General features: G+C 42.9%; 1 protein-coding gene across 1 annotated transcript in view; it reads left to right on the top strand.

The window, feature by feature from the left end:
* Nucleotides 1-12,007, top strand: part of LOC132822815 (ubiquinol-cytochrome-c reductase complex assembly factor 1) — a 127,898-nt gene extending 115,891 nt beyond the window's left edge. Inside the window, exon 9 of the mRNA XM_060836169.1 lies at nt 10,240-12,007. Coding sequence (XP_060692152.1) covers nt 10,240-10,374 — 135 coding nt within the window. The 3' untranslated portion in view covers nt 10,375-12,007. The remainder of the gene's footprint in view (nt 1-10,239) is intronic.
* The last annotated feature ends 11,123 nt before the right edge of the window (nt 12,008-23,130 follow it).

The following is a 23,130-nucleotide window of genomic DNA, read 5'->3' on the forward strand; positions in this document are numbered from 1 at the left end:
AAGACCAAAACAATTTGGGCAGACCAAAGAGTGACTTTCGCCGAGTTGATGGTCCTCCAGGTGCACTCGCTGTTTGTCTCGGTGTGCGTCCTGGGGAACAGACTGTAGAGCACAGAGTCCTGCGTCATGGGAGCTGCTTGGGGTGAGACGTGACAAAAACCGCTGCATCTTTCTCCAAACTTCCTTTGCAAAGCCACATTTACCCCCTCCCTCTCCTAAGCAGTCACTTCAAGGATGGCATGCGGTGGCACAGGCTGACTGGGCATACATGGTGGATTTCACTGGTAGTGCCCGTCTCACACCAGCCAGGCCATGTTTTGGTGCTTGTTAGAAAGTTTTGGTGATGAGGCATTCTGCTAAATGACTTTGACAGTCTGCTCAGGGAACCACCCAACAGGTTCTGCTTTCTTCTTTTCCCACAGGGTCTTGAGGTTTCTAAATGCTGGACACTTCCTGATGGACTTTATGATCAAAAATGTTTCTCTTTGCAAATGTCTCCATGAAGGACAGGTTGTAGGGGATGGATGAACTACTTGGTGCGTTCTGCAGCCCTAGGCTAGTCCCATCATTTGCAATACCAGGGACAGGTAGAACCTCAGTGTGGAGTGACACTTGGTGTTTGTGTACGAGGCTCTACGCGCAGCTTGGCGCAGCCACATTCAAAGGTGGTCATCAGGGTAAGAGTGGCATTGGGTGTGTGCCCCCCCCCCCTCCCCACCCAACGCTTCTATCAGTGTCAGAACGTCAGGAATTTAATTGGTTTAAAGGGCATTTGTTGGAGGTTGGTTACCTTTGCTCCAGTGCATCACTGCAGGAGTTCCTCAGCATTTGTCTATCTTTAGCTGCTTCATCAGTACCCTTCCTTCCATCATACTTCATTCATGGGACAGATGTCTCTGGCAAGGCTAGTGTTTAATGCCCAATCCTAATTGCCCTGACGGCAGTTGAGAGTCAGCCACATTGCTGTGGGTCTGGAGTCACGTGTAGGCCAGACCAGGGAAGGATGGCAGTTTCATTCCCTAGAGGATATCAGTGAACCAAACGGATTTTTCCAACAATCGAAAATGGATTCATGGTCGTCATTAGAATCTTAATTCCAGATTTTTTATAGATTTCAAATTGCAACACCTGTTGTGGTGGGATTTGAACCTGGGTCTCTGGGTTAACAATTTAGCGATAATACCTCGAGGTCTTTGTGTCCCCATTGAGGTCATTCGGTTAGAAGTAAGGGTGTTCACTGATTCATCAATGTTCAGCACCACTTATGACTCCTCAGGCCCTGAAGCAGTCCATGTCCAAATGCAGCAAGACTTGGATGTTCAGGCTTGGGCTGATAAGTGTTGAATAGCATTCATGCTATACAAGTCTGTAGTGTGTACAAGATGTAATACAACAACTCACCGAGTAATGGTTATTTCCAACAAGAGAGAATACAGCTGTCACCCTCAATGGCATTAGAGTAACTACACTTCATCTATCAATATCCTGGAGGTGACCAGTGACCCACCTCCTCACCACTCAAAGCCTGTCCACCATCTCCAAGGCATAAGTAAGGAATGTGAGAGAATACTCTCCACCTGGTGGGATGGATGCAGACCTGCTCTGCTGTTCAATAAGATCATGGCTGATTTCATTCTAACCTCAAATCCATATTCCCGCCTTGCTCTGGTAACCTCACATGCCCTTGCTTAACAATAATCTGTCTAACTCTGTCTGAGAAATATGCACAGTTCCTACTTCCACCACAGTTTCAGGAAGAGAATTCCAAAGACTCACGATCCTCTGAGAAAAACAAAAGATGTATCATCTTTGAATAAATGGGTGGCTCCTGATTTTTAAACAGTGACCCAATTTCTGGATTTTCCTTTAAAAGGTGTTCTCTGATATCTCCGACTCCTCGCTATCATATAAGTTTCAGACAAGCCACACCTTTCTCCTCTAAACTCTGGTGATGCACAGCGATCCTGACAAACTTTCCTCATAGGACAGCCCACCTGTTCCACATATTAGTCTGGTAAACCCTCTCTGCATTGCCTTCAATGTATTTTTATGTTTCCTTAAATAAAGAAACTAATACTGTGCCCAGTATTCCAGCTGTGGTCTCACCAGTGCCCTGTTTAACTCTACAATAATTCACATGTTTACTTGTGTTTTCTACTTCTGCTATTTGGACAATTTCACATTTTCCAACATTGCACACTGCTTGCCACATCTTTGCCCACTCTCATCCGATAGGGAGGCACTGCGGCTCAGTGGTTAGCACTGCTACCTCACAACAGCAGGGACCTGGGTTCAATCCCAGCCTCAGGCTGTAGGAACTGTCTGCATGTGTTTCATCCAGGTGCACCAGTTTCCTCCCACAATCCAAAGACATGTAGGTCAGGTAAATTGGCCATGCTAAGTAACCCATAGTGTTCAGGGATTTGTAGGTTATGTGCGTTAGTTAGGGTTAAATGTAGAGTAATAGGGGAATGAGTCTGGGTGGGATAATGTTCAGAAGGTCAGTATGGACTTGCTGGGTCAAAGGGCCTGTTTGCACACTAGGGATTCTATGATTCAATCTGTATCTTTTTGTAGTCTCCTTATGTCTTCACAACTTACTTTTCTATCTGTCTTCCGGTTGTCAGCAAATTTTGCACACCTTCTGTTCTTTCATCGGAGCCACTTTATAATTTATATAACAGTTGAGGTTCCAGCCCTGATGCTGTAGCACACCACTCATTACATTTTGCCAACCTGAGAAAGATCCATTTATACCTATCCTCTGTTTCCTGTTGACCAGCTAATCTTCCATCCACATCATTATGTTGCTCCTGCACCATAGGCTTTTTACCTTCCTCAGTAACCTTTTGATGCGGCAACTTATTTAAGCTTTCATAAAATCTAAGTCCAGGGCATCCACTGGTTCCCCTTTCTATACAGTACATGTTACCTCCTCTAAGAACTCCCATAGATGAGTCAAATATGATTCCCTTTAACAAAACAATCTGACATTGCATGATTACATTGAACTTCCTGGGCTTTATTGGCAGAGGAATTGAGTTCCGGAGTCCTGAGGTCATGTTGCAGTTGTATAAGACTCTGGTGCGGCCTCATCTGGAGTATTGTGTGCAGTTTTGGTCGCCATACTATAGGAAGGATGTGGAAGCTTTAGAACGAGTGCAGAGGAGGTTTACCAGGATGTTGCCTGGAATGGTAGGAAAATCTTATGAGGAAAGGCTGAGGCACTTGGGGCTGTTCTCATTGGAGAAGAGAAGGTTTAGGGGAGATCTGATAGAAGTGTATAAGATGATTAGGGGTTTAGATAGGGTAGATACTAAGAACCTTTTACCGCTAATGGAGTCAGGTGTTACTAGGGGACATAGCTTTAAATTAAGGGGTGGTAGGTATAGGACAGATGTTAGGGGTAGATTCTTCACACAGCGGGTTGTGAGTTCATGGAATGCCCTGCCCGTATCAGTGGTGAACTCTCCTTCTTTATGGTCATTTAAGCGGGCACTGGACAGGCATTTGGAAGTTATTGGGCTAGTATAGGTTAGGTAGGATTCGGTCGGCGCAACATCGAGGGCCGAAGGGCCTGTACTGCGCTGTATCCTTCTATGTTCTATGTTCTATGTTTAGCTAAATGCCCTGCTGTAAATTCTTTAATAATAGCTTCTAACAATTTCTCTCTGACAGATGCTAAGTGTTTGTAGTTTCCTTCTTTCTGATCCTCTTTTTACATAAAGGAGTTAGGTTTGCTAACTCCTAATCTGTTTACCTCTGGACTCTCTCAACCAGCTGAGCTTTACATTTCTGCTCCGAATGGACAGTTGTAGTTGCAATGTTTCTGACTGCAGTGGTCCCTGTTGCTGGGAATATGGTGACACCTGCTGTTGTACAGATGTCACTGTTCTATTTAGTTAAAACTGTAGGAGATCCCTGAAGTTTCCAGTGATAATTCTGTTGACAGGAAGATCCTACTATCCAAGAATCAGGTAAAAAAACAGCCCAAGGAATAACAGTATCAATAGCTAGACTCCTGGGCCAGTCTGGAATTATTCCTATTTGGCAGTCTCTGGTTTGGATGCGTTACTTGAGGGGAGAGGTCTTGAAGCCAAAAGGAACGGTTTTTTAAAATTCCCCCCCACATATGAGGTGCACTGATTGTCCAGGATGTTATTCATGTTGAAACGTTTCAGTGTTGTTGTAGCTGCGCTCATCCAGGCAGGGAGAGTACTTCACCCTGACTTTGTGACCTGTCAATGGTGGAATGGCTTTGGAAAATCAGGAGCTGAGAATCAGAGTCATGAGGGATTGCCATGTTGGTGGAGCTGCCTTACAGACTGTATACAAGTGCTCCCGATGTTAAAAATCCCAAGATGGTTTTTGGCAAGGAGCAAGAGTTATGTGGACTCTGCAGTTATATTCCTTTCCCAAATAGTGCTGTTAAAAACCGATCAGCTCCTTGATATTTATGGGATTTTGTAAGCTCTTGATGCTGCAGTTGTTTGAGTTAATAGTTTCTGCACCATCTGCCGTGTCCTCACATTCAGTTAGCTTCAGTTGACTGGATAGCTGATTAGTGATGCAGAGTGTCACTATCTCCATCTCACCCCTTACCACACTTATGGTGACTGTCCAATTAAACCACCACAGATCATCTCTCTCTAATGATGGTCCTCTGAGTGTGGCAACTTGATCTTTATATTCTTCTTATAATATGCAAGCCAGAACCTTTCACAGGATGCCAAATGTGGCCTAATCAAAGTTTAATACAGGTTTAAAGTAACTTCTCTGCTGGTCATTTCCACTTTATATACAGGTAGTTCTGGGATTACACAGGTTTCAGCAGCAGGATTTGGCTGTAACAACGCTAAAGAATTAGGCAGTGGTATTTTCAAGAAAACTTACCTCATTTTGCAACAATGCAATTCCCGCAGGGATCGGTTCAGGCACTTGGTTCTGTACATGCGCTGATGTCAGCTGTGGACAGAGCAGCTTTCTGTGAGAGGTACTGCACAGAAAGCAGGGTTCTTACATTTTCTAATTTACTGTGTTAAATTTACTGTTGTTTCATTAATAAATATGATTTCAACCTTCATTTAGGCTGTGCTATTCTTTGTATTAGACTTTTGGTGAATTTTGAGCGGTCGTGAGTAAGATTTTCTGCTGGTCTGTCCCTAACCCCACCTTTACCATTGGCCCCAATATTCCTATTAAGTGAGGTTTCGCTGGAATGCAGCTGCGGCGTTATAGGAGAACTACCAGCATATGGCCTTATTACGCCACGCAATTACTTTCAAACTTGTACTGTGCCCCCATCCCTCTGATCCCGCCATTCACTACCCCATTTCAATAATTATTGTCCAAGAAAATGTTCGTTCGTGGTCCGAAGACCATAATGTTTTAACACATGGGATATGGGAGTCGCAGGCCAGCATTTATTGCCTATCCCTAGTTGCCCTTGAGAAGGTGACGGTGAGCTGCCTTCTTAAACTGCTGCAGTCCATCAGCTGTGGGTTTACCCACAATGCCGGGTAGGGTGGGAATTCCACAATCAGTGACAGTGAACTAACAGCGATATATTTCCAAGTCAGGATGGTGAGTGGCTTGGGGAGAAACTTGCAGGTGGTGGTTCCCAAGTGTCAGCTGCCCTTGTCCTTCTAGCTGGCAGTTGTCCAGGGTCTGAGGGATGCTTTCTAAAGATCTTTGGTGAATTTCTGCAGTGCATCTTGTCGATGGTGCACACTGTTGCTACTGAGTGTCGTTGATGGAGGGAGTGGGTGTGGTGCCATTTGAGTTGGCTGTTTTGTCCTGGATAGTGTCAAGTTTCTTGTGTTGTTGGAGCTCCTGACCTGTACCTTATAGATCGTGGAGTCAGGAAGTGAGTTACTTGCTGCAGTATTCCCAGCCTGTGATCTGATCTCATAGCCATGTTGTTTATGTGAAGAGTCCATTTGAATTTCTGGTCAATGGTAACCCCAAGGATGTTGATGGTGGGGGAGTCAGTGATGGCAATACCATTGAATGTCAAGAGCCGGTGTTAGATTGTTTCTAATTAGAGATGGCCATTGCTTGACATTTATGTGGCACAAATGTTGCTTTCCTCTTGTCAGGCCAGGCCTGGATGTTGTCCAACTTTTGTTGAATTTTAAGAAGTGCTGTTTTCAGTATCTGAGGAGTCAGGAATGGTGCCGAACATTGTACAATCATTGCCAAACATCCCCAATTCTGATATTGTGATCATTGATGAAGCAGCTTAAGATGTTTGGGCCGTGGACACTATCCTGAGGAACTCCTGCAGAGATGCCCTGGAGCTGAGGTGACTGACCTCTAACACCGACAGCTATGTTCCTATGTGTCAGGTACGATTCCAACCAGCGGAGAGTTTGCCCCAGTACTCGTCGATTCCAGTTTTGCTGGGGCACCTTGGTACCACACTCGGTCGAATGCAGCCTTTATGTTAAGGGCTGTCCCTCTCCCCTCACCCTCTGGAATCCAGCTGTTTTCTCCATGATTGACCCAAGGTCAGGAGCTGAGTGGCCCTGGGGGAACCCAAACTGGGCGCCACTGAGCAGGTTATTGCTGAGCAGATGCAGCTTGTTAGCTCTGTTACTGACACCGTCCATCACTTTACTGATGATCAAGAACAGACTGATGTCTCGGTAATTGGCTGGGTTTGGATGTTTGTATACTGGATGTACCTGAGCAATTTTCTACATTGTCAGGTAGAGGTCAGTGTTGTAACGGTACTGGAAGGAGAGCAAATTCTGGAGCAGAAGTATTCAGTACTATTGGTGGAATGTAGTCAGGGCCTATAGCCTGTGCAGTTTCCAGTGTCTCCAACCAGGTGTTGACATCATATGGAGTGAATTGAATTTGCGCGCACATTATGGAAATACGACTTAAAGCTATTCATGGTCTAGTCCACTATAAAACACAAGCTCCCAAATAATATATCATAAACTTTCTTCACAAGTTAACCGACAAATTCTTTGCAAATCCAAAAATGTTCAGTTAATTTACCAGTTAATCGTCTATGTCCTATTAAAGCCAGGCTAAATTATGTAATCTGGCCTCATCATTTATCCCTTGAACTTTAGGTATCAGTCTAGTGAATCAGCTCTGTTGTTAATTTCAGGGCAGGATATATATTCTAAGCTGTGATTGTCAGTAACTCTACAAAGTATTCCTGAAGTAGTAAAATGAGCCAAACATTCTCCACTATTGCACTCAATTCCTTTCATTATCAAGATTACCTGAAATAAACATATCGTAAGGTACTTTGATTCTGACAGTGAGGGAAGATTGTTTTGAAGTGAGAGTTTAAATGACTCAGGTCAGAGAACCATAAGAGATGTGTCAGCAGAGTAGTTGCAAATGCCTTGAATCATCTCTAAGTACTCGGTCCTCCTTATGTCTGTAACCTCCCTACCAAGAGTGGAATTTAAACACTCCACCATTAGTGGCCATGCCTTCAACTACCTGGACTGTAAACTTTGGAATTCCTTTCCATTTCTCTCACCTCTCTATCTTGAATTCTTTTAAGGTTCTTCTTAAAAAAAAAGTCTCTTTGACTAAGCTTTTATTTTGCCTGCCCAGACATCTCCGTAAGTGTCAAGATTGGAGTGGTGTTAGAAAAGCACAGCAGGTCAGGCAGCATCTAAGGAACAGGAAAATCGACGTTTCGGGCAAAAGCCCTTCATCTCCTTAAGTGGTTTAGCGTCAGAGATTTGTTTGATGCTGCTGTGAAGCATTCTGGGTCATTTTATTCTGGTAAGGATGCTGCACTAATGCAAATTCTGTTGATTCAAACTCAAAGAAGATGAGGCAGGTTTGACTTTTTTCAGGTGAGAAGAGAAAGATTTTAACAAGAGGGGCATGTTTTTAACACAGTAATTCGTGTGTGGAAGTGGTGGATGTAGGTACAGTTACAACAACTAAAAGACATTTAAATAAGTAGATGAATAAGAAATGTTTGGAGGGAAATAGGCCAAATGCAGGCAGGTGTGACTAGTTTAGTTCAGTAACATGGTTGGCACGAACTGTTTGAACTGAAGGGTTTGCTTCTGTATGATTCAGTAATTGTATATGTATCTTTGTAAACATCAATTATCCACAATCTCAACAGGGAAGTAAAATTGGAGGTAGGGAATATCTTTTTTAAACACTTCATTTCAAGAGGTTGTTCTGGAAAAGGTCAAAAAGCAAATTCCTGTGGGAGTCCTTCCCTGCCTCCCAATATTGGAACTGTTGTGTGAATGTGTGTACAAATCCTTGTCTGTTATGGGATAAAAGGCAACTCTCTGTGTGGAGTTTGCACATTCTCCCCGTGTCTGCGTCGGTTTCCTCCCACAATCCAAAGATGTGCAGGTTAGGTGAATTGGCCATGCTAAATTGCCCGTAGTGTTAGGTGAAGGGTAAATGTAGGGGAATGGATCTGGGTGAGTTGCGCTTCAGCGGATCGGTGTGGACTTGTTGGGCTGAAGGGCCTGTTTCCACACTGTAAGTAATCTAATCTAATCTAATCTAATTTCCTGTTCCTTGGATGCTGCCTGACCTGCTGCGCTTTAACCAGCAACACATTTTCAGCTCTGATCTCCAGCATCTGCAGACCTCACTTTTTACACTAATCTAATCTAATGTCAGTAGCTTCCTTGGCCTCTGCTTGTTTTTCCCTTTCTCAGAAAAGAAGCTCCTCACTCAGAGTTCCAGGTACCAAACAGGAAAGGGAGCACCAGCCTCCGCTTCATCCTGTGGGTTAGTTGGCACCTTGTCATGAATGAGGAAAAACTCCTGGAAGGACTGAGAGTGAGCTAAAGTGAAAGCCACCACCGTGTGGGCTGTCACTAACAGTCACTCAGTTGTGCTCGAGACCACAGGAAATGTTCAAGTTGTGACTGACTGACGCAGTAAATTCTTCAGAGAAATTTCCTTTCACAAATGAAAACTTTTGTGGTGTTGGGATGTGTAATCAGGGCCAGTAATCGCTCCCATTCGAAATCAGGAAATGGACAATTAGCTGTGCTCCGGTTTTACACCTCACTTTCTCTTTAAATGATCTGGGAAGTGGTTTGTGAAGAAGGCGTTGTAGAGTCAGGTTAGCTGACCAAAATTAAGAAGAAACCATGCATTTGATGTGGAATATCTTCCACATCTGCTTTTGACAACCCGAGTGGTCAAGCATCTTTTTTTTTTCCCTGCAGTGTCAGTCAAAAGTGAAGCATGCTAGTCAATACATTTAATTCCTAATCTCAAATGAATGAGACTAGTTCAGGAATTCTTAAAGGACTTGGCAGGGAAAATGCTGAGATGATGTTTCCCCTCATGGGAGAGTCCAGGACCAAAGGGCATTGTCTCTGAAATAAAGGGGCGCCAATTTAAAACAGAAGAGGATTTTCTTTCTCTGTGGATTGAGAGTCTTGGGAACTCCTTACCCACAGAAGGAGCTGTGGGGGCAAGGTCCTTGTGTATATTTAAGGCTGAGACACATCGATTTCTGATCAGTCAGGGGGATCAAGGATTGTGGGGAAAAGGCAAGGAAGTGCATCAGCGTCAGATCAGCCATGGTCCTACTGAACGGCAGAGCATGCTCGAGGGGCCGAATGGCCTACTCCTGTTCCTATTTCTCATAGTCTTGTCTTAGGGAGAAGTCTCAGGTACTGCTTCCATTTAAGATCGTGCTAAGTTATGACAAACCCAGTCTGAAAGTTGTAGTTTTGTGCTTTGGTCTACTTCTTGGCAAATTGATTTAGTTTGAAACATCTCCTTCCACAGGATGAAGGGTCTCAGTAAAATTACACAGAAACTAGGCATTCAGTCCAACAAGCTTCACACCAGCTTCCTTCCACCCGTGACATTGAACTCCATCGATACTATCTTCTCAGCTTTCTCCCTTGTGTGTAATTCACATTTCTATTGATGCTGCCCATTCTTATCAGCTTCTCTATTTCCTATTTGATTTAATCGTGAGTTTAATGGACTTAATAGCAGTAACAGATGGAAAAATCTTCTTCTTATGTACTCTTATCAAACCTTATCATAATCTTTCTCAGCATTCACTTGGTCACTTCTCCACCTTCACTAGAACAAAGAACACCAGATTCTTCCATCCATTGTTATAGGTGTGAGCTCTCATTCTGATAGATCAGTTGCTTTTATCTTTATTCAGTTGAGGGACGCGTTGTTGCCAAGATGACGGGTTTGAGCAGTGGGTTTTGCCTTGATTGACTTTGTCTTTTTCTTTAAAAAATTCAGATCCAGTACTTGGACTCGCTGAATGGAGAGGACCTGCTGCTGACAGGAGAGGTGAAATGGCGACCTCTGCTGGAGGATAACCCACAGAGTATGGTGAAAACCATCACCCCAGCGTATAACGATGAGGGGCTCTGAGCAAAGAACAACCGTGCGGCCAGAGCTAAAGTTCTCCGATCTGCTCGATGACAATCGTACATTTGAACGGAATAACTCAAACCTTTTATAGAGCTGTTTTCAAAGCATTGTCTTTATTCTTGAGTCTTTTTGTTTCCTCATTCCCCATCCTTCTCACTTTCATATTCTATAAGGAGCACAGTCTTTGAGCTCAGTTAGCTTTGGTGGAAATGTTCTCACAGTCTCTCAATTCAAGTAAACTACGTAAAGAGTTCCTTGCCTTGAAGAGGGATGTGAGCTGATTTCTGTTTTCTCTGTCAGGCTAACTGAAGGGATCTTCCATAAAAGTTTTAGATGATGCTTGCAGTATTATTAAAGACATTTGGCCAATACACAAGCTCCAGGTGTTGTCGCAGCCAGATTTAAGAGACAGGATACCTCAGAGAATTTAAGGATTGCAGACCGTCATTAATGGATAAACCCAAATGAAGTCAGCCTTGCTGTTGATCTTTTTCCATAGAATCGACAAACTAATCACGTAGCCCCAATGGGTTTTTATCAAATGTAATGGGTCTAAGATTCAGATCTGTTATAGAAATTTCTGCGCAAAAATATAATTTGAGGTGGATCCTACTGGTATGAGCCAAATGGCTTCTGCTGTATGACAGAATGAAGCAGGAGTACAACACATTCATGGGATTGTCTCGTAGTTTGCCTTTCTTCCTTGTCAAAAGACATATGTTGGTGGGAACAAAACCCCAGTGTTTCAGCAAGAATCTCTCAGTCTCAACAGTATTTTATTTCTCATCCCATGCCTTTTACCCCATCACGAGTCATTTTTAATTTATGGCACAGGAGCTACAGGGGCTTCCAGGTCTAATGATTTACAGGGATCCCATTGTATGCAATAGTAATTCAGCATTTACACTCCTTCCCTGATATCATCGTGAATACATTTCAAAGTATTCATTGGTTGTGAAGCACATTAGGGACATTCTGAGGTCACGAAAAATCCTACAGAAATACCAGTTCTGTGGATACAATGGGTAGCCAGTGTCATTATGCAAAGAAAGTAAATATACATTTGGAAAGTATAGAACTAACTTCAAGCTTCTGGCTATAATCAATTGCCCCGGACAGTAGGTGTTTCAGGCCTTGCCCTGATAGGGTTCACAGTGCCCAAGTGCCTTTATGTGCTTTTTTGCATTTTAATCTCTTCCTCATTTCATCCTTGTGAAATGTAAGTTGTATTCTTGCTGTTTTGCAGGGTTTTAACAGTACTTTATCCATTTTCAGTTCACAGTGCCAGAAACATAAATCTCCATGAACTGAGAGTATAGGGTATGTTTCCTGTTATGAAACTGAACCCAGAAGATGCAAAGGTTACAGATTCTACCTCTGATCTGTGCTGAGTCAGTCTGTTGGCTAGCTCCTACATATTTAAGAAGAGATATATATGCAAAGACTCTTATCAAATTCTTTAAATTAAAACAATTTAGTCAGAAAGATTGCAGATTCCTGGGATTTCATTATACAGTTTGAAATTCTGTAATATTTCTGTTCTAAAGTACAAATTTACTGTTTCTATTTCTGAGTTTATGTTTGCAGTTTGGATCATACCCTGTGCTAATTAAACTTGTAGACCTGCACTCTACTTTGTCAGTCTCTGCACTGCTGCTTTCAAGAATAAAGGAGTCAAGTTTTTAAAAAAAAGGTCCTTAGTAGCCAGATATGCCTTGGAGATTTCTGAGGTTCCAGTATTAACTCTGAAGCAATCATTTTTATATATGATTTAACTTCTTACTCCCAACATTGGGTATTAACTTGGGCTCAACAGAATCCAGAGACTTGAGAAACTCCCCACTCCAGAGGCTTAAGTGTATGATCAAGGCTGAGATTCCCAGGGCAGGACTGATAATGAGCTGTAGTGTTGAGGGTGCACCCTTTCTTATGAGACATTTAACCAAACTGCTGTTGCCTTCTCAGATGAAGATACCATGACACTATTCACAGGAGAGCAGGGAGATATTGTCTAATGTTTATACTTCATCTAACGTCATTAAAAACAAAGCAGATGTTTTGATCAGAATGCACACTCTCAACCCCATTCTACTCAAAACCAGCTTGTCTGAAAACCATTTCTTTCATTGAATCAATGTTTCAGACTTATGCTGTGCTTTTCCAGCGTCACACTTTTCAACACTGATTTCCAGCATCTGCAGTCCTGACTTTCTCCCAGTAACCTAAGGTACTTTGCAATCATATGAGTTGGTTTTCCTTTGTTCTGTGTTCAGGGGAGCACCTATTCATCTGCTACATTGATATTGTTTCTCAGTTGGTAATTCTTCATGTGCTAATTGTGGGCCATTATGTTTCCTTCGTGTTTACCTGAACACTTGGACTTCTTGCATGTTTTTAACCCAATGTCCTCTTCTAGAACATAGCTTCTATATGTCACAAACTGTTGGATACTGTTTTGATGGACGAGACAATTCATGTCTTGTTGTGAACATTTGCATGTCTCACTGACCCTCTTGACTGCAGCAGTCTGAAGATGGCATCAGCTCACAACAGTAGCTTTGTACTTGTGTCTTTGAGCATGCAACCGTAGTATAATGTTTAGGTTTGTCCAGAAGTGCTTTTCTGAAACAAATTGATAGGTTCAGAGATAATTACCAGATCTGTTAGACTTGCAGTCAGGTTAGCTTTAATTTAATCACATTCTATGCCATTGTGACAACATCTCCCTAACAAGTTGTTTAATTGTTTCTCTTGGCTGTTGGCTGGTTGAGGAGCTCAAACCTGTGAATCTTGAAGTTGACTCAATCCTTAACCTGATCTGTTAAAAATTGGAACATTGTATTAGAATCTTTGCAGCCATCACTAGGAGTATCGGAAAATTTTATTTGCCATTAGACTTCGTTTCCCAAAGTAATGATGAGGTTTGACTACTTCCCTTTCTTTTTCAGCTATCTGTTGATCAATGAGACTCTTTTAGATTAGATTATTTAGTGTGGAAGCAGGCCCTTCGGCCCAACATGTCCACACTGACCCTCTGAAGAGCAACCCACCCAGACCCATTCCCCTACATTTACCTCTTCACCTAACACTACAGACAATTTAGCATGGCCGATTCACCTAACCTGCACATCTTTGGACTGTTGGAGGAAACCCACGCAGACACTGGGAGAATGTGCAAACTCCATACAGACAGTAGCCGGAGGCGGGAATTGAACCCGGGTCTCTGGCACTGTGAGGCAATACTACTAACCACCGTGCCACCCTAGTGGATATTCTAATAGATAGCCATTAGCTTGCCTATCTACATTAAGATCTTACTTTTGTACATTTAGGACTGTACTTCATTCTCTGATCACTTTGGCTATTAACTGGAGAATAATGGTTAATGGATAGTTTTTACGCTGCAGTAAAGTTTCTAATGGAATTCCCCAAGGGTCAGTGATGAGAACCTTGCTTTTCCTGATATGTATTAATGACCTCGATCTTATTGGGCATGGTCAGTTTTAAGGTTTGCAAATGGTATGAAACTTGAAAGAATTGTAACTTGTGAGGACAGGTGTAGAACTTCAAAAGGACAGAGACAAGTTAGTGGAGTGGGCAGATAAGAGGCAGAAAGGTGTGGTGTGATGTATTATTGTACAAAGAACATGGAAAGGCAAAGAAAAGAGGGCTATAAGTCTAAAGGGGGTGCATGAGCAGAGGGATTTGGCACTATAATGTATTGAAGGTCGTAGGACAAGGAGAGTGCTGTTAATAAAATATGGTGTTGTATGCTTTATTAATAAGATCATAAAGTGAAAGAGCATGGTGGCTCAGTGGTTAGTGTTGCTCCCTCTCAGCGCCAGGGATCCAGGTTCGATTCCAGCCTCGGGCAACTGTCTGTGTGGAGTTTGTATGTTCTCCTCGTGTCTGCGTGGGTTTCCTCCGGGTGTTCCGATATCCTCCCACAGTCCAAAGATGTGCAGGTTAGGTAGATTGGCCATGCTAAATTGCCTATAGTGTTCAGGGATGTGTAGGTCAGGTGCATTAGTCTTGGGTAAATGTGGGGGAATATGGTCAGGGAATGGGTCTGGGTGGGTTACTCTTCAGAGGGGTCCAGTGTGGACTTGTTGGGCTGAAGGGCTTGTTTCCACACTGTAAGGTTTCTATTCTATCCGAGCAAGGAATGATGCTGAATTTGTATAAGACACTTGTTGGATCTCAGCTGGACTATTGTGTACAGTTCTGAGAGCTACCTTATCAAAAAGATGGAGAGAGGTTTACAAGAATGGTTCCAAAGATGAGAAACCTCCGTTAAGAGGATAGATTGGAGAGGATGGGGCTGGTATCCTTGGGAGAGGGAGGCTGAGAGGAGATTAGATGGGTTTTCATAATCCCTCAGGGGCCTGGGTAGAGTAGATCGGGCAACGCTGTTTTCCCTTGTAAAAGGATCAAGGTTTAAAAGTGATTTGCAAAAGAAGAAAGTGCAACATGAGAAAGTACTTTTCCATGAACATGTTGTTCTGATCTGGAATGTACTACATGGCCAACTGGAGGCAGAGTCAACTGAGGCATTCGAGGTGCTGTTGGATTTGAATAGAAACATTGCGCATGTGTCCAGGGAAAAGGCAGGAAAAGGTTATGGATGCTATTGTTACTCATGTAACTATTACACTTAATTCACTGCTGCACTTTGACTCAGTGCTAACTGACTCTGAACTGAAAGTAAGATGACTTTGTATGTGAGAGCATCTCATGATGAGATGTCATCTGGCAGTCTTAAACGTAATAACGTAAATGTTCCTGAGATCTGTGCTTGAAAAAGATAAGAGATATCAGACAGAAATGTTGGAATAGTCATGTGGAAAGATAATAAAGGTAATCAGAGTTTCAGCAGCAGATAGAGTCAGGTCATGCTGTATGATCGTACTGATGGCATAAGGTCAGAAGCTTGTATTGGGATCAATGTAACATCAAGATTGGGAACAGACTGGCTCTCCTTCAGAGAGGATTGGGGAATGGAGTTTGGAGCTGGGATCTAGAACTGATGGATTTTCTAATTGGAAGAAATTTCTTTCATCCAGTACCAAAGTAATCTAATTAGCAAAACTCAAGAAGTCAAGGGAAGTGGTAGTGTAGTACTTTGGGTGTCATTTGTGTACATGTGAAAACTAATATTGTGCCTTCAGATTGTGTCACTGAAGGAGAGTATGTAGATGGAGAATAGGAAGGATTGAGGATCGATTCTTGGAGAACACAACAGGATATGTTGACAGACCGATAGGAGAAGTCATTACAGGTGAATCCTTTGACTATCATTAATTTACAAGAACATTCCCACCCACTTGGACAATGGAGAGGTGTCGGATAGGATGACAACAGCAATGAACAGGGAGGACAGTTCAGCCTTGTCACAATTAGATTGTAATTTGTGTCTTTAATAATAGCTACTTTGGTACTATGGCAGAAGCAGTGACCTGATTGAAGGATTTAACCGTAGAGCTTCAGAAAAGCTGGATAAAGATTTGAAAGGTGGCAAGTTATTAAAGGACTTTTTGAAGAAAAGGAAGTTGGAGAGGGGTCATATTTTGCAAAAGTGATGGCTCTGAGGTTTTTTAAAATGAATCTTTAGAGGTAGACAATGGTTAAAGAGAGAAAAACTATTAAAAATAACAGCTAACATGAAGACCCGGAAGGGAAGTTGGTTGATCAGTTTAGTCTGAATAGGATTGATTTGGGGTGGCACGGTGCCTCAGTGGTTACCACTGCAGTCTCAGAGCACCAGGGTTGCAGGTTCAGTTCCAGCCTCAGGTGACTGTCTGTGTGGAGTTGGCACGTTCTCCCTGTGTCTGCGTGGGTTTCCTCCAGGTGCTCCGGTTTCCTCCCACAGTCCAAAGATGTGCAAGTTAAGTGGATCGGCCATGCTAAATTGTCTGTAATGTTAGATGATTAGACAGGGGATACTTAGAGAAATAAGAGATACGGTCAGGGTGGGTTACTCTTCAGAGGGTCGGTGTGGTCTTGTTGGGCCGAAGAGCCTGCTTCCACACTGTAGGGATTCTAAGCATTTGATTTATTATAGTCACATGTACCTAGGTACAGAGAAAAGTTTTGTTTTGTGTGCAGTACAGGTAGATTATACCATACAAAGATCATAAGGTGATTGAACAGAGGGGGGAATACAAGTTACAGCTGCAAAGAAGATACACAATCAACATTAGATTTGAAATTTGAAAGATCCATTCAGAAGTGCGGTACCAGTGGGGAAGAAGCTGTTCTTGAACATGTTGCTATGTGTGTTTAACCTTTTGAGGGAACAGAGCATAATCTCCTGGACAGGTGAAGCTCAGTGAGGTCTTAAGGTGAGTAGGGCAGTGACTAAAGAATGAGATGAGTTGAGAGTAGGACAGGTGGAGTGTGAAAGGAAGCTCCGTCTTTAATTTTTCTTTTCAAGGGAATGCAGCCTGGTGTCAAAATATTACTCCTTCTGTAATGTTCTGCCAAACTACTACAGTCTACGTCAAGGCAAATACTGAGGTACTGTGCCCAGAACGGAAAATATTCCTCCAAATGGCCTCTAACTGAGGTTCTGGAAAGCTAGCAGCTCTGTATGGTGAGGCTACATCAGTTGTACAATATCGGTCTCCTTATTTACTAAGGATGTAAATGAGTTGGAGGTAGTTTAGCAGACTAATTTTGGGAGTGGAGCATTTGTCTTATGGGAAAGACTGGTCTTGTGTCTGTTAGAGTTTAGAACAGGAAGAGGTATTTGATTGAAATATGTATAATCCTGGGAAGTCTTGACAGGACTGATGTGGAGAGAGTGCGGCTGTTATGGGAGAATCTAGAATTAGGAGCCATTGTTTAAAAATGAGGGAATGCCTATTTAAAACAGCTATTAGACCTTTTTCTCACAGAGTCATGAGTCTGGGGAGGCCTTGGAAGCAAAGTCACAGAGTCATATAGCACCAAAACAGATCCTTCGGTCCAACCTGTCCATGCCGACCAGATATCCTAAATAAATCCAATCCTATTTGCCAGCATTTGGCCCATCTCCCTCCAAACCCGTCCTATTCAGATACCCATCCAGGTGCCTTTTAAATGTTGTAATTGTACCAGCCTCCTCCAGAAATTTATTCCATACACGCACCACCCTTTGAGTGAAAAAGTTGTCCCTTGGATCCCTTTTAAATCTTTCCCCTCTCACCTTAAACCTATGCCCTCCAGTTTTCAACTCCCCTCCCCTAGAGAAAAGACCTTCCTTGAGTATTTTTAAGGCAGAGATGTGTAGGTTTTGTTTCATCAGGAAGGGGTGAAAGGTCATTGTGGGGAGGAGGCGAGAATGTGAATTTAAAATTACTATCCGATCAGCCACGATCCAAGCTCAATGGGCCAAATAGCTTTGCCTTTCTTGTTCTGTGTATCCAATTCTATCAGATGACGTTCAGAGAAAGAAAGTAGAAGGCATGGGCAGGAAAAGAGGTGAAAATTGTGATGGGGATAGGTGTTCCACTCAACAAAAGAATTATGTTTTATACGCACTTTCATTTTCCATCCCAAGGCTCATGTTCCACCTTGTGGCTGATTCTGGTAATGCTGTGAAAATGACAAATGCCTAGAGGCAATTTAAAGTGGAACTTCAGCAGTCTCCTAGCTTTCCGCAATTGAAATACTGCAGAAGTACAGAGCAAACTGCATCCCAGGAAGGAAAGATATAAGATGCGGACAAATTGCAAATCGATCCCACAGAAAGCAAGATGGTTATGTGCTACTGGTGAATCACTATCTTAAACAGAAAGGCCATCTTATTCCAGACTTATCCCGTTTCACTACTCCCTGTTACCTTCACTCCATTACAAGCATTTGCACATCAGTGTTGGAAGATTTGGTCTGAACTTGAATCCTGGATGTGACTGGTGTTTCTGTGCAGCATTGAAGGGAAGTTGCATTGTCAGGGATCCTCTCCTTTCACTGTTAAATTGTTGGAGAGGATGGTCGGGGGCGCAGGGACAACCCTTTGGCACTTTTCCCAGCTAGCATTGCTCCCTCCAGCACCCAGAACCAATTTAATTGGCCATTGCTTATCTCACTGCTGTTAGCTACTGTCTTTGTTTAAATAAATAACAGTAGCTGTTGCTCAGCAAATAACTGAACAATTTGACATGAGATTCTGAGAGGTGAGATATGCAGCAACAATAACTGGCATATAACAAGACACCTTAATGTGTAATGTCAGAGCGTAATCAAACAAAATTTATCATCAAAGCATAGAAACGAATAACATGACAAGCTGCTGAAACCTTAATAAAGGAAAAGGAGCCTCACTGGTGTAATCATTCCCTACACATGGCAGCTTTGGCTGTGGCTGTATTCCCAAGTCTTGTTGACTCAAGCTTCAACTCCATTTGGATGATTAAGACACACCCAGGGGACTGCAGACAGTAATGAAGCCAGACAGGTTTTCCATCCCAGAGCAGGTATTAGTCTGGCAATGCAGGAGTTTGGAAGATATATGATTGTGGGTTTGTTTATGAAACAATAAGCTGTTTTTAATGCCAGTGGGAGAATACTTTGCATATCACACCTGTGCAATTCTGAGAAATATTTGGCAATTCTGTTGGTTCTTTCAGGCAGCCCCAAAGGCTTTCCAGCCTACCCGGGGACAAGTGGGTCTTCAAGATAGTGAGGACTGCAAATGCTGGGAAGTCAGATTTGATCAAGTGTGGAGCTGGAAAAAGCACCTTGGGTCAAGCAGCATCAGAGGAGCAGGATAGTTGACATTTCAGGTCCGAATTGTTCATTGGGACCCTTGAAAGGTTCAGACCTGAAATGTGGAGTCCCCTGCTCCTCTGACACTGTTTGACCAGCTGTGCTTATTCCAGCTCCACACTTCTTCACCTCGCAGTTGGTTCCTATTCAGGGGAAGAAGCTAGCTGTTTCATGGCTAACTGGGAAGTGGCAAAGTTGGCATTCAATTCCTAAGGTTTAAACCAGTATAGGAATAGAGGTAATGTTAATAAAGCAAGTGAAAAAGAGAAGTAAAAAATTGAATAAAATAACTAAAAGAGTTAATTAAAGCATGGTGGCTCAGTGGTTAGCACTGCTGCTTCACAGCGCCAGGGACCCGGGTTCAATTCCAGCCTCAGGCGACTGTCTGTGTGGAGTTTGCACATTCTCCCCGTGTCTGCGTGGGTTTTCTCCGGGTGCTCTGGTTTCCTCCCACAGTCCAAAGATGTGCAGGTGAGGTGGATTAACCTTGTTAAATAGCCCATAGTGTTCAGGGATGTGGAAGTTAGGCGCATTAGTCAGGAATAAATGTAGGGGAACGGGTCTGGGTGGGTTACTCTTCAGAGGGTCGGTGTGGACTTGTTGGGCCAAAGGGCCTGTTTCCACACTGTAGGGATTCTAATTCTAAAAGCACATTAAGGCAGGTGATGTGTCAAGGCTGTAGCATGTAGGAACTCCTGGATGCCATTCAAATCCTGGACAAATACATCTGCAGTAAATGCTTTCTGCTCCAAGAGGTTTGGCTCAAAGTTTATGAGCTGCAGACACTGGGATACATCAGGGAGGGGGCAAGGTTTTCTGGAGATTTTGTACCAGGAGGCAGTCGCACCTGTTCGGATAAAGTCTTTTGGTTTGATCAGTTGTCAGAGAGAGAGGGGGTACAGCTGTGGATCTGAAATGTAAGGAGACCCAGAGGCAGAGGTGCAGGAGCCTCAGAATTTGCAATTGACTGACAGAATTGAGAATCTCTCAGCTTGTCTGGATGAGAGTGAGAGCCGTAGGATGGATGAGCTAACTGCCCATGGCACTGCGATACAAAAACCCAATCGAGTTGGGGGAACAAATTGTAATGGCAGTGAGGGACGGTATAGTGTGGGAGATTGCTGCTGTTTCTTGCAGCGAAGAGTGAGAGCACATGGGGGCAGTGTTGCTTGCTTTGTGCCAGAGTGCAGGGTATCTGAGGAGGGGTCACTTGACCTGAGGCATTAACTCTGATTTCTCTCCACAGATGCTGCCAGACCTGCTGAGCTTTTCCAGCGATTTCTGTTTTTGTTGCAAGATAACTGCTCATACTGGAGAGGAAGTTAAACTGGGAGGGAGAGAGTCCAATTGCTATAGCCGGTGTATGTATCCACAACAGAGGCAGATCACAAAAAGGGGTTCTGCAGTTAGTGTGAGTAGCTAGGCAAAACATTATGAAGCAGTACCTCAAAGGTGATAATATCCAGATCTGAACCACAAGCAAATTAACATAGAGAAAATAAGATTAAAACAATGAACACATAACTCAAGGGTTGGTGGAGGGAAAGTGGGTTCCAGTTCCAGAGCCATTGGCACCATTACTGGGGAAACTGGGGTCTGTGCTTTTAGGACAGCACTAAACGTTGCCAGGGTCAGTGTTCTAGTGAGTTACATAATGAAGGCAGTTGAGAGGATTTTCATCTAAATAGTGGGGAAAGGGTTCAAATCTGAAAAGATGTCATCAACCTAACAGCAGAGACAAAGCAAGAGAGGAAGGTGGGAAATGTTAAACAGCGTGAAGTAGGAAGGGATAGGGATCACGGATCCAAACATAAATCAACAAATTAGACTGAAAGGTTTCAAAACTTTCAAAAGGATAGGTCCAAACTAGAGGCTTTGTAACATAATGGATGTCGTATTTGAAGCAAGGCGAATGAACTGAGTGCAAATAGGAAAAAAAAGGACCATATATATATTTGTGGGAAAGACAAATTTTTTAGACTTTTTTTAAGGTTAAATTTATCGGGATCGACTATTAAATGGATATTACTTTTGAGGGGCTGAAATTCATGCTACAGGCCAAAATATTGTATTATTAGCAGGAGCTCAGTTGATCTCCAAACAAATGAAGATAAAACATAAAAGGAGGTTGTTACCTGACTCTGACCTGATGTGTCATAAACTTTCACACCAAACTCTTCCATTTCCCCCCCTTTCCTCTCGTCTACTCTTGTTTTAGTTTTCTCAGACTAACGTTTTAAGCCTTTATTTCTGCTATTAAAAAGTTATCAGACATTTGACTCTCACATTCACCAATCATTGTAGTTGTGAGAAATTGCTGCACGTCCAATCAAATCCTGCAGGAAGGAAGGAATAAACATTTTGTAATGCTGTGAAACAAGAGCAAAGCTGTAACAATACAGGATCAACTTTTACACGAGCTATGTGGAAAACATTTGACTATTACTCGGGTATGTCCGGTACATTGAGGAGTCTGTGCTGCAGGATGATACATATTGGGATCTGAATTTTGAAGTGCATGTGTCTCTTAGGAGGAAGAGGAAGCTAGAAAAAGTATTCTCAAAATACAGAGGGCTGACCTAGGCTCAGGAAACCAGGATGAAGAAGTGGTTTGGGTAAAGAGACAAAATTATGTAAGCAAGAAGTGACTTATGTAAAGGCATCCTGACATATCACTTATACAGGGCATTGCTGAGACCACACGTGAAGTACATGCACATTGCTGATCACCTGATTTGAGGAAGGATGTAAATGCATTAGAGGCAGTTCAGAAAAAGTGTTGCCAGACTAACAGCTAGAATAGAAGGGCTTGTCTTTTAATAGGAGAAAGTGAGGACTGCAGATGCTGGAGATCAGAGTCGAAACGTGTGGTGCTGGAAAAGCGCAGCAGGTCAGGCAGCATCCGAACATCAGGAGAATCAACGTTTCAGGCAAGAGCTCCTCATCAGGGCTACTGCCCGAAACGTCGACTCTCCTGCTCCTCAGATACTGCCTGACCTGTTGTCCAATTCCAGCACCACACTTATTGTCTTTTATTAGGCTAGGTTGGTTTCCACAGGAGTTTGGAAAATATGAAGAGACTTGATCCTGAGGGGTCTTAACCAGGTGGATGTGAAGAGGATGTTTCCTTTTAAAGGAGAATCTACAACTAGACGTCACCCATTTAAAGCAGAAATGAGATGATTATTTTTCATAGTGAGGTTTTGGAACTGACTTCCCGACAAATTGGAAGCAGATCTTGGAATATTTTTGTGGCTAAGGTGGATGGATTCTTGTTAAGAAAGAGGGTGAAAGGTTATCAGGGCTAGACAGGAATGTGGATGTGAGACTGCAGTCAGACTGACCATGATTTTTCAGAACAGTAAAGTAGTCTGAAGTGACAGCGTAGTCTACTCCTGTTCCTTGCTGATACGTTTGATCAACTCTTGGCTTGATCTTCTGCCAATAATTTTAAATTTATGATTTTTAAAATTTCAGTCTTCAGGGAGTTGAAAATCTTGTTTGTCTGCATTCTGTTCTGCCCTTTACTTAAGGGTGAGGAAGGATTTTGTGGTGATGCATTGTTGAAAACTGGCAAGTCATCATCAGCAAATATTTTTTATTGAGAGTGATGCAGTACATGATTTCTGTCAGTAGGAGGGTGTAGTGAGCTTCCACAGCAAACACAGCCTCAATAGATTTCAACCCTGGGCCAACTCTGGGGAGGGAGAATGGGCATAGCTCAACTCCAGAAATCACTTGCCAACCACTTCTTGGTAACGATGAACTTTGTGTTTCATGTGACAGCAATACATCTAATCAGCAATGCAAAACTCGAAATATTTCACTGACACTGAAACGCTTTGAATTTGAGAAAAGGACAAAATGTGCTTCTTGTCCCCAGTTCATTGCCTCCAAATGATCCAGGTGATGTCCCAATGGTATTATTGCTAGACTATTAATCTAGAAACTCAGCTTATGTTTTGGGGACCTGGGTTCAACTCCTGCCAAGATTGATGCTGGAATTTG

This window comes from Hemiscyllium ocellatum, chromosome 15, assembly GCF_020745735.1.
Source record: "Hemiscyllium ocellatum isolate sHemOce1 chromosome 15, sHemOce1.pat.X.cur, whole genome shotgun sequence".
NCBI classification, from domain to species: domain Eukaryota; kingdom Metazoa; phylum Chordata; class Chondrichthyes; order Orectolobiformes; family Hemiscylliidae; genus Hemiscyllium; species Hemiscyllium ocellatum.